Genomic DNA, 11881 nt, shown 5'->3' on the forward strand with positions numbered 1-11881 from the left:
TGCATTCAAATATCCTGGTGTACTCGCTTAATTACGCCGCCCCACGACGACGACGTCGTGAAGATGCGGCCACGGCGCGACAAGTGCCCTGCTAGCAGGCCAATTCAACCGGGGCGGCTTCTGGCGTTTGAAGAGGCCTCCGAACACGCGTGTGTAATTCCATTTTTCAATAGCCAATTTGCGTTCGACGTACATTAAATTTCCATTAGCTTGCGGTCCGCGGAATGGCGGGGCCTGCTACCGGATGGTTGATTGTCGGTTCTGTCCTCGGTGTGGACGGGAAGGGCGAAATCCGGATGATCTAAATTTATGGGCACATCTGCGGTGAGAAAGGGATAGAAATTGCTGGTATCGGTGATGCTTTGCGTGGTGACAGGAAAGAGATATTTTCCGGCACGTAATTGGCGTCATCTATGATGAATTAAGTTCCGTTTTCTGAACCTGTTCTTTCGTCTCGTTTTTAAGCACTTTTCTACTTCAATTTAGCAATTTTTAGCTTCACGCAACAAGTTTAAAAATTAACCAAGATTTTTACTTTAATACAAAATACAAAATTGAATAAATACCACAAGTTAACAAAATTGTTTTTTGCAGTCTAAGTAATACTTATATTGAAAAGTGCTGAAAAGACCAAATTTATAGCATCCATTTGAGTGATGAAAAGTAGAACGTTTGAGCCCTTGTATCGAAAAGTTTTAATAATGGGTTCTTTTATTTTTGGCGAAGAAAAGTGTAGAATCCGAACTGAGCACTTGTCAAACAACGCGCCGGTAACTCACGCTCTCATTCAATGACGCACTCACTCTCGCCTGCTGTCAAACTCTCTTAAAGCATGACAATATAGGGGAGCATGGTCTATAATGGTTTGGTCACGCCTCGACTCTACAATCCCTTCTCTACTCAAACAAAAATAAGAAAAAAAAATCCACTTGATCAGCAATCATAACTTTGTTACACTGCGATGCTTTAGTCTATGATAATTGCAAGTTGCTTATTCAGTTTGCCTTTTAAATAGTAAAATATCAATAATAATAATAACAGTAAAAAAACATATTAGAAAGTGATTTAGACACAACCTGTCGTATTAACTTGTTAGTTTTGATTACATTTATCAATTGTACATCTTTTCCTACCTAATGAAATCTGAAAAAAATTAGGGTTGCCTTTATCACCTGTGCTGATATGATCACTGCAGGGTTAAATAATCGAGCTAGCACAAATTTTATTTTTGACTTGCCATAGATCATAGGGAGATTTTTTTTTTTTTGAAAGCCAAGTCAAGTTGATAACCAAATCAATAAACTGAAAATTGTTTTAACTCAGCCAATTTTAACACAGCTACTGTGAAGGAGAGTTAAGTTCCTGCCAGTCGTGCCACTATTTTTTTCTGTTAATCTGCAGTTCTTCAAATAATTCAAGCTGTTATTTATTCAGATTCTACAAACCTTCTAAACAAAATTGATTCCAAATGCATAGCATAGAACGAATACATCATTTGTAAACATAGTCTAATCATGCCGATTTATCCAGCTGTCTTCAAAACAATATGAGATTTTTTTTAAATCTTGATTGTTAGAATCATCGACTTGGCCTTCATTTTTAATTCATAATTCCCCCGTCGGGATAATCTTGAAATCTTGCAGAGCTAATAAATATAATATAAAGATTAATTGATCGTTAATAAAGACAACTAACTAACTAATTGATCCGATTGCCTTTTCTAAACCAAGCGCTATTTTATAACAATGAATCCTTCATATTTAAAACATGATTAATTTCTTATGGTACATTTTCACTATATAGCAATTTAATATTTTTAGATATTCAGATAATCCAACTAAATGTGTCTTTACTCAACAACAAAAATGTTTCTTAATTTATTTCACAATCACCTAAGATTTATCTTTCTAGCTTTTTTTCGATTAAATGAAACACGGTGTTTGCCCTCTAAGCGAATGGTCCTGGGTTCGATTCCCATCTGCTCCCAAAGAAAAAGTCAAGGAAATAGAAATACTTGAAAAGCTGAATATGAACGAAAAAATCAAAATCGCTTGAGTCATGGTTCCATCCCCGACCTTTGGATTGGAGGCCTTCGCGGCTTAGTGAGCTGAACCCAGAATCAGCTAAGCCCAGAATTGTTACAATCAACCCGCCATACCTTTCGAGGTGTTTCCTAGGGCTCTACCTCTCCCTCTAACATTGAGTGCAAAACCTCCCTACAAACATATATACCCCTATGGATCCCTTACTTGCGCACTTGAGATAGATGTTTAATGAATGTATTCATCAGAAATCTGCTTTCTCTTTCTCGTAAAAGTTGTTCATCATGCGACTTCTAGCTAGTTTTATTTTTGACTGTCAGGCAACATATTTAACAAGAACTGTTATACCTTGGTTTTCATGAATAAACTGTTAGCGTATTCGGTTTTATCCTACATTAAATTTTCATTGAGCTGATCCCCACTCTTGTTTATTGCTTGAATCTCTGACAGTCTGGCTCTTTGAAGATTTACTCTGAGGTTGGCTTGTATCTCAGAGGTATGCACCATCTTGGTTTGCATTATTGTGAGTGCATTACTCCATGCCACTATAACCACAACATAAATAAAGTCAGTTTCTATTGGAAAGAATCACACATAGCGTTATTAAAATCGCAACACTTCACACTCAATTGCAGAAATCCATGGACTGGACGAACTTGGAACTAACGCACTAATTTAAGCCACTCAACGATCCTTTAAAAAAAAATTAAGGTGGAAATGTACCAAAACCATTACCAGTAGTTGATTACACACAAACAATTATGTTCTTAGTTTATCTCTGTGACAGTTAGCAATTACCTGACCATCAGTAATAATTTTGTAACTATCATTCAATCCTTCATATGCAATTTATTATTCACCTTCTTTACTCCACCTTGGTGCTTTGAATCGCATGTTCTTTCTTTCCCGATTCTCAGTCACGAAATATTCTAGCAGCGCTGGAACTCCAAGAATCTTGCTAGAATTGTGAAATCCTTTCAAGAGTGTTGTCAGAATATCCAGCTCTACTAGAACTCTGCGAGAATCCTGCCGTGATTGGCATTCCGCCTTCTAAACGAAAGTCCGTCAAATATCTCTCTTACACACACCCATTCTCTTTTATTGGGTGTTGAAATACTGGCTTATCCTGATCATTTATTTATCATTGAATAATTAATTTTCATTCAATTAAATTCGATCCATACTTGTGATCTTAGCACCGCTTCGATTTGTTCAACTTTCCATTGCTCGCTATGGCTTTCGCCGGACTAGCCTTTTTCCTCAGCGCTACGACATTCGTCGGACTCGCCTTTTGTCTCAGCGCTACGACTTTCGTCGGACTCGCCTTTTTCCTCAGCGCTACGACTTTGTCGGACTCGCCTTTTTCCTCAGCGCTACGACTGTCGTCGGACTCGCCTTTTTCCTCAACGCTACGACTTTGTCGGACTCGCCTGTTCCTCAGCGCTACGACTGTCGTCGGACTCGCCTTTTTCCTCAGCGCTACGACTTTCGTCGGACTCGCCTTTTGTCCTAGCGCTACGACTTTCGTCGGACTCGCCTTTTGTCTTTAGAATCAATTCATACCTTGTCGTAGTTTCGGCTTTCAACTGGGCATTTGTTATTTTATTTTATTTTTTTTTTTTTCGTTCAGAGAACGGCAAACCCAACTAATCATTCTACTTTCAAAATCGGGAATAACATGACAACACATGATAATGTTGGCCAGTCCATCACTAGACGATCTGTAATTCTCATGACGTCACTTAACAGCAACAAGGACAACAACCCCGATTGAAGAACACACGTTCAATTACCATTCTTTTCTCTAGTCAAAACTTCGGAATTTCCCTGTCCTATCTGGCAGAAAAGGAATTTTAAAAGAATTGCAAGAATCGTCATAACTGTCTAATTTTCTTCAGATATTGAGGATTTAGCTGATAGCTGGATTTTCTAGCATCTTTTCGCGGTCGTTGGAAACAGTCTTGGATATGCCTATGGGTGCCCAATTTTCGATTCAATATAAAATGATGGCTGAAATTTTTTTATCTGTAACCACTTCTTCAATATCAAAAATAGTTATGGCCGCCATGCGACCACGTGGTCCCTTTTTTTTTCAACAAAGCAGCAGCTGGATGGAGAGACGAAGTGAGGGGGGAGAGGTTCTGACATTTGTTATCCAGCATCTGACCCGCCGCTTATTTCGACGGTCGTTTGCAACGACCGAGTCCAGTAAGGAACTGATCGTACAATAAAAAGGGTCACGAAATAACAATACGAACAGCAGCACAAAGTAGAGGAAACGATTTGAGGCTTTTCTTCTCCCTATCTGGCTTGCATTCGCTGCCGCCATTTGCAACTTTCGTGACCGTTCTTGGCAAGTACGTACTCCACATAAAATGGCAGACCCTAGGATTACGCAACAAACACTTTCACCATATCTGATGATGGCAACCTTTCTCGTTAAGTTGCCGCTCAAAATGTTACCCAAACCAAGCCAAACGCAGGAAGAATACTTACTCACACCTCTCCTCTCCCAGTCCGCATGATTTCTTTACACTTTTCACCCCATTTTTTTTAAATTTACCGCAAAAAAAATATTGAACCACACAAAATCAGGAGCAAAGTTTTTGCTACCGGCTGCGCCAATTGTAGAATCCGAACTGAGCACTTGTCAAACAACGCGCCGGTAACTCACGCTCTCATTCAATGACGCACTCACTCTCGCCTGCTGTCAAACTCTCTTAAAGCATGACAATATAGGGGAGCATGGTCTATAATGGTTTGGTCACGCCTCGACTCTACAAAAAGTAAACCTTTTCTTCATTCAAGAATGCTAAGAAAAGTATGTAATTCACAACGCACAGTGGTCCAGATCGCAAAATTAAGTGGAAATGGATTTTTCCAAAAATGATGAAGTTTTGGTGCTTTGGTGCCTTGAGAAGAGTGGTTGCAAATAGAGAGGGACTACTTTTGGTTTGGTTGAACGTTAGGGTGGTTCACGATTAGGGTTATTTTGAAAATATAACTATTCGGAATATTTTTGGGAATTTATTGTCTTCTAGAAAGTTGTTGGGCTTGCCAATCCAAGCAACTTTTTTTTCGAAGACACCAACATTTTATCTTGCAATCTACGCCTTCTACGACCAAATTTAGAGAAAGCATCTAAGCCTTCAAAAATCAGTTTTTTGAGCTAAGTAATTCAGGGTTAATTTTTGAGAGTACTTTGACACTTTGGCTCAATTCTTAGATTCAGACTAAGCGGGTAATATTAAATATAAAAACATATAGTTAGACAATTTTCGAATTTCGTTAGGGTGGTCCCATACACTCAACCCTTGAAAATAAGACATATCCAAATGAAGATAAATCGAAGTTAACCCTGTACGGCATGATGGGTCATATATAATCCAATATTAAAATTTCCAAAACTAACCTATAATATCCGTATGGTCATAAGAATCATGTTTCCATCATTAACTAACAAAAATATTTTTGAAAAAATCAGGCTTCAAGAAAAAAAATCATGGTATTTTTCAGCGTTTGTAGTGCCAGATCTCCTCTTTCGAATGCACCTGGCGCTGAAAATTTGTCCTGCGACTTTTCGAAATACTCAAGTTTTGAATTAACATCTTTTTACTTTAAAATTGTTGAAACTTTCGACTCTCAAGTACGAATTGACTATGTATGTATGTATGTATGTATGATCCCCAAACCCGCAGGCAACTTGGTCCTGAAACACATGTGAGCGCTAGGTGAACAATTCGATCATCTTTTACTCCGTAATCTGTACACCCACGTGCATAAGTTTTTTTGCACGAATTTTAGTGCTACAAATACCGGCGCATAGATCAAAATGGGTTCCCTCTTCCCTCCCCAAGCGCCGAAAATTTGTAGCGGGTGTAGGGACACTTCGCATAGACGCCCTTGCTCCCATCACGTCACTGAGGGTATGGAGCGACGAGAAATTAATAAGCATGCCCCCTCAGTCGAACCTTCATTAGAGAAGCAGGCAATCCACAACTCACAGCGAACGACCAAGGGAACACCCTACCACACGGAACAAAATCCGGTCAGCAAATCCGGAAAAAAAATGCGATGGAATCGCAAACAATGATTGTTTGCGAATTCATCGGCAAAGTTTTCAGATTTGGAAAAATTGTTTCCGATATCGAAACAAAATGTTTCCAAAATCGAAAACACTTTGTTTCCAACTCCTTTGAGCGTGTAGCATGCCGCAGCCAATGCGTTACGAACTGTCAAATTCAGCAGCAAAGGAGAGAACAAAACAAAACTCGCTCCCGCGAGAACTTGTTGTTTTGCTTTCGAGCGTGTTTTCGGTTCGTTTTTTTGTTTTTCCGTCGCGATTTTGCTCGTTAATTCGCTCGTTCCTCGACCCGGGACCACTACGGTTGTGGAACAAAACGCCGGTCTCATCCTCCACCGATTCTGCAGCGTGCACATCCGCCGGGAGTTTGGTGAGATACTGCCTTTCCTTCGAAGTGTCAACATCCCGTTGTTCTAACGGGACCACCACGGCCAAAGATCACGTCGGGGTTAAAAATTACAACGTTGACTGACGTGTTTCTGGCACACTCCGGAAAGGACGAAAAGGTACGCTGAATGTGTTGGATTAGGCCAGAATCGAAAGAATATGGTCACGCAGCCGGCAGCTGTCGTTATTTTCAAAAAGCTGGAACCGGGTTGGGCTTATTGCTAGCAAGGTGAGTAAGAAACTCTATTTCTAAGTATTAAAATTGAAAAAAATGTTCCATTTGCAGCTTTTCTCTTTCAATAATTCTTCCACCAAGTTTGCGCCCCGAAAAAATCCCGCTCCGCTGGACTAAGCCGGTACGTTTCACTCAACATCTCCCGGTCGTATGACAACGATGATGATGGAAGTTTAGTTTTGGAGTTTCAAGAAGTTTGCCACAACGGAACTGCCGATCGCATCGAGAAGCCGCGGAACATGAAGAACCACAAAAACCTACTCAAAGATTTTGTAAGCCTGTCCAGGAGTTGGATTACAACCGGCAACTCCAACAAATCAGTGGCATGTTCAGCGAGCTTGAACCTTCCTCAACACAGCAGTCTTAAGATTGGCCCTCGCCGGACGTTAGGCCTCGAGCTGATGCCGATTAGGGATCATTTTCGGAAATGGAGCGAGCTGATGGCCGGATTCGACAGTAACTTCAAGATGGTCCTTGTTCAGACAAGTTTTGGTAAGATTAGTTTTTGGACTTACTGAAAATCATTATCAGCAATTCTGCAAAATTCTTTTAAATATCATGGTGGTTGTAACCTTGGAAAAAATGTTAAAATTTTGTTTTGAAGTAAACTTAGCGGTGATTTTAATTGTTTGTATAAAGTTATCTAAGTCCGATCTCACGCACACTAACTTACCGTTTGTTTTTGCTGGCGACCACAAATTTTAACCTCAAAATCCATCGTGCAATGCGCACGTAGATAGCTCTATTTTTTTCTTTTGTCCATAGTTTTCTATGAAATTTTGTCCATTGTTTGTTTATGTTTCCATAGAAGTCACATTACAAATTGAATGACTGTTCATTGCCGGCATAATTCTGGAGCGATGTTTTTCCTCATACTTTTTTGTGGATTTTACCATACTAACTTCAACAATTAATAGCCTAAACTTTAACCAATTTGGCTCAAAATTGCTACAGTTACTTATTTTTTCTCAAGGAATCGAGTCAGGGGGTACCCCTCATGTCGATTTGTTTTATTGTCACCCTATTTTTGCTCATATAAAAATATTTCGAATCTTTCAAAATTCGGTATCTTGAAAAGAGAATTTTCTGATAAAATTGTTGATTTGAGCTAAATAGTACGTTTTAATCAAAATTTCGATTATTAATTGATTGATGAAACTTCAATTAAAAATTAAAATTTCAAAAATTTCGAGGACTTAAAATTTCTTAAATTTTTAAAATTCCTTAAATTTTTGAAATTTCAATTTCTTAAATTTCTAAAAAAAAAATTCTAAAATTTCTTAACTTTCTAAAAAAAAAAAATTCTAAAATTTCTTGAATATCTAAAAAAAATCAAATTTCTAAAAATTTTCAATTTTCAAAAAAATTTGGAATTAAAATTTTCTAAAATTTCTAAAATTTCTAAAATTTCTAAAATTTCTAAAATTTCTAAAATTTCTAAAATTTCTAAAATTTCTAAAATTTCTAAAATTTCTAAAATTTCTAAAATTTCTAAAATTTTTAAAATTTCTAAAATTTCTAAAATTTCTAAAATTTCTAAAATTTCTAAAATTTCTAAAATTTCTAAAATTTCTAAAATTTCTAAAATTTCTAAAATTTCTAAAATTTCTAAAATTTCTAAAATTTCTAAAATTTCTAAAATTTCTAAAATTTCTAAAATTTCTAAAATTTCTAAAATTTCTAAAATTTCTAAAATTTCTAAAATTTTTAAAATTTCTAAAATTTTTAAAATTTCTAAAATTTCTAAAATTTCTAAAATTTCTAAAATTTCTAAAATTTCTAAAATTTCTAAAATTTCTAAAATTTCTAAAATTTCTAAAATTTCTAAAATTTCTAAAATTACTAAAATTACTAAAATTACTAAAATTACTAAAATTACTAAAATTACTAAAATTACTAAAATTTCTAAAATTTTAGAATTTTAGAATTTTAGAATTTTAGAATTTTAGAATTTTAGAATTTTAGAATTTTAGAATTTTAGAATTTTAGAATTTTAGAATTTTAGAATTTTAGAATTTTAGAATTTTAGAATTTTAGAATTTTAGAATTTTAGAATTTTAGAATTTTAGAATTTTAGAATTTTAGAATTTTAGAATTTTAGAATTTTAGAATTTTAGAATTTTAGAATTTTAGAATTTTAGAATTTTAGAATTTTAGAATTTTAGAATTTTAGAATTTTAGAATTTTAGAATTTTAGAATTTTAGAATTTTAGAGTTTAGAATTTTAGAATTTTAGAATTTTAGAATTTTAGAATTTTAGAATTTTAGAATTTTAGAATTTTAGAATTTTAGAATATTAGAATTTTAGAATTTTAGAATTTTAGAATTTTAGAATTTTAGAATTTTAGAATTTTAGAATTTTAGAATTTTAGAATTTTAGAATTTTAGAATTTTAGAATTTTAGAATTTTAGAATTTTAGAATTTTAGAATTTTAGAATTTTAGAATTTTAGAATTTTAGAATTTTAGAATTTTAGAATTTTAGAATTTTAGAATTTTAGAATTTTAGAATTTTAGAATTTTAGAATTTAAGAATTTAAGAATTTTAGAATTTTAGAATTTTAGAATTTTAGAATTTTAGAATTTTAGAATTTTAGAATTTTAGAATTTTAGAATTTTAGAATTTTAGAATTTTAGAATTTTAGAATTTTAGAATTTTAGAATTTTAGAATTTTAGAATTTTAGAATTTTAGAATTTTAGAATTTTAGAATTTAGAATTTTAGAATTTTAGAATTTTAGAATTTTAGAATTTTAGAATTTTAGAATTTTAGAATTTTAGAATTTTAGAATTTTAGAATTTTAGAATTTTAGAATTTTAGAATTTTAGAATTTTAGAATTTTAGAATTTTAGAATTTTAGAATTTTAGAATTTTAGAATTTTAGAATTTTAGAATTTTAGAATTTTAGAATTTTAGAATTTTAGAATTTTAGAATTTTAGAATTTTAGAATTTTAGAATTTTAGAATTTTAGAATTTTAGAATTTTAGAATTTTAGAATTTTAGAATTTTAGAATTTTAGAATTTTAGAATTTTAGAATTTTAGAATTTTAGAATTTTAGAATTTTAGAATTTTAGAATTTTAGAATTTTAGAATTTTAGAATTTTAGAATTTTAGAATTTTAGAATTTTAGAATTTTAGAATTTTAGAATTTTAGAATTTTAGAATTTTAGAATTTTAGAATTTTAGAATTTTAGAATTTTAGAATTTTAGAATTTTAGAATTTTAGAATTTTAGAATTTTAGAATTTTAGAATTTTAGAATTTTAGAATTTTAGAATTTTAGAATTTTAGAATTTTAGAATTTTAGAATTTTAGAATTTTAGAATTTTAGAATTTTAGAATTTTAGAATTTTAGAATTTTAGAATTTTAGAATTTTAGAATTTTAGAATTTTAGAATTTTAGAATTTTAGAATTTTAGAATTTTAGAATTTTAGAATTTTAGAATTGTAAAATTTTAGAATTTTAGAATTTTTGTATTGGTATTTTCAAACTCAGAAGAACAGTATCGAGATTTTCAAATTTATATTTCTGATAATTTTCAAGAGTCAAGAAACGATAATTGTTTTTTATGTGTTCTTTTTCGCAGCCTTCCTTATCGATTGCATCGTGAGTTCAGCAAACGTCTTAACAGGTCTGACTGCTGGCGTAGATTCTGTCCCGCCAGCAGGGCGTACAAAAGGAGGGAACCCGTTCAAGGTGGATGGTCTTATCTGGGAGGCCGCTCCGCTCAAGTCGATCCTCGAGGTGGAGGTCGCATTTGGAATCGCGATGGTGACGCTCTGCTTTGGCATCATGTGGCGCCAGATGCTCCAGAGTTAATCGAGCTCCGTCTGCACCAGGACCTTTCCCGAAGGCACAAAGAGGAAAAAAAACTTCTAAAACAAGGAGAACTTCCAGCGGTACGTGAATCCGTTCAGGGGAAGCGCGAAGCGCTTCGCGATGCCACGGAACCGAGTCTTTATCCGGCCCCAGAAATCACCATGATCGCCGGCCCGAGCACGCTGCACCGTTCTCAGTAGCACCTCTATTCGGGTGGCCATGCCGCCGACGTCACCGAGTACAAGAAGGATCTGGACAAGGCGGAGGCTGTCGACCGGAATTCACACACCCTGCTGCACGAAACGCAAACCGCCGACGTCATCATCAAAGAAATCGCCACCGCGATGACGGTGCCGGCCTCGAAGAGCAAGAGGAGCATCAACGAGTGTACGGCGGCCACGCCTCCTTCTCCTCCTGCTGCTAGCACCGAACACACGTCACGGAAAGCAATGTACTAACGGCGGCAACGGTGCCCAGCAATTCCCAGCTGCATCACGGACATCGATTCCGGTTTGTCTGCCAGATCAGGAGAGTAGGTTCGTTCGAACCGTCACCGCTTGGTCCGTGTTTTTGACAAAGCTTTCAAAAGCAACACACAACTCGATAGATCTAGAATTCCGTAGTGAACCACTTACGCAATTTGTTTGGTTTGTTTTTGAAATAAAATAAAGAAATAAAACTCAGGAAACTCTTCTTCTTCTTATTATTTCCATCCAAATTTAAAACAGCAACGGTCAATTCAAAAAGGTAAATATTGAAGTGGCTGCGTGCTGTGTGCTTTTGCCGGGCTAGGCGTTACTGCGTTACGTTTGCGAAATCGGGGAAACTGGTTTGCGATATTGGAAGCAATGTTTCCTGCTGACGGGTGGAAACCGAGATTTGCGATTTTTAGAGCAAATCGGAAGCAAAGATTGCGATTCCGCAAACCGGATTTTGTTCCGTGCACGTATATAGTAAAATGGCGTAGTTGTCTTCATTGGAATGTATGAATGTTAGAATTGATGAAAGGGTTATTTGAAAAAAAATAATGGAAAGCTCTCACCAAAAACACGAAATCTTCAAAAACAGCTTCACTCCAATCGTTTCGCCACGTTCCACATGAATCTTTAGATTTCTTGAGTTCTTGTCTTGAATCTGCCTTGATCATCAGAACTTCCGGCAGTAGACCTGATCCAGCACGATATACAGCAAGCACCACACGACTTTGAAGTGCTTGGACGATGATCATCACCCCTACCTTCGTCAGTTATTCTTGATTGATGTTGTTGTCGGTAAGGATCAGCCATCAAACGTCCCCAACGCCGTCCTGGATG

The 11881-nt window shown here is 35.2% G+C and overlaps 1 protein-coding gene across 1 annotated transcript; it reads left to right on the plus strand.

Moving 5' to 3' along the window:
- Positions 1–6195: 6195 nt before the first annotated feature.
- LOC128092827 (uncharacterized) lies at positions 6196–11237 on the plus strand. The gene is made up of 2 exons (XM_052707644.1): positions 6196–7240; positions 10336–11237. The coding sequence occupies exons 1-2, from the start codon at positions 6988–6990 to the stop codon at positions 10566–10568; spliced, it is 486 nt and encodes a 161-aa protein (XP_052563604.1). The 5' UTR covers positions 6196–6987; the 3' UTR covers positions 10569–11237.
- The last annotated feature ends 644 nt before the right edge of the window (positions 11238–11881 follow it).

This window comes from Culex pipiens, chromosome 2 (assembly GCF_016801865.2).
Source record: "Culex pipiens pallens isolate TS chromosome 2, TS_CPP_V2, whole genome shotgun sequence".
Lineage (NCBI taxonomy): Eukaryota > Metazoa > Arthropoda > Insecta > Diptera > Culicidae > Culex > Culex pipiens.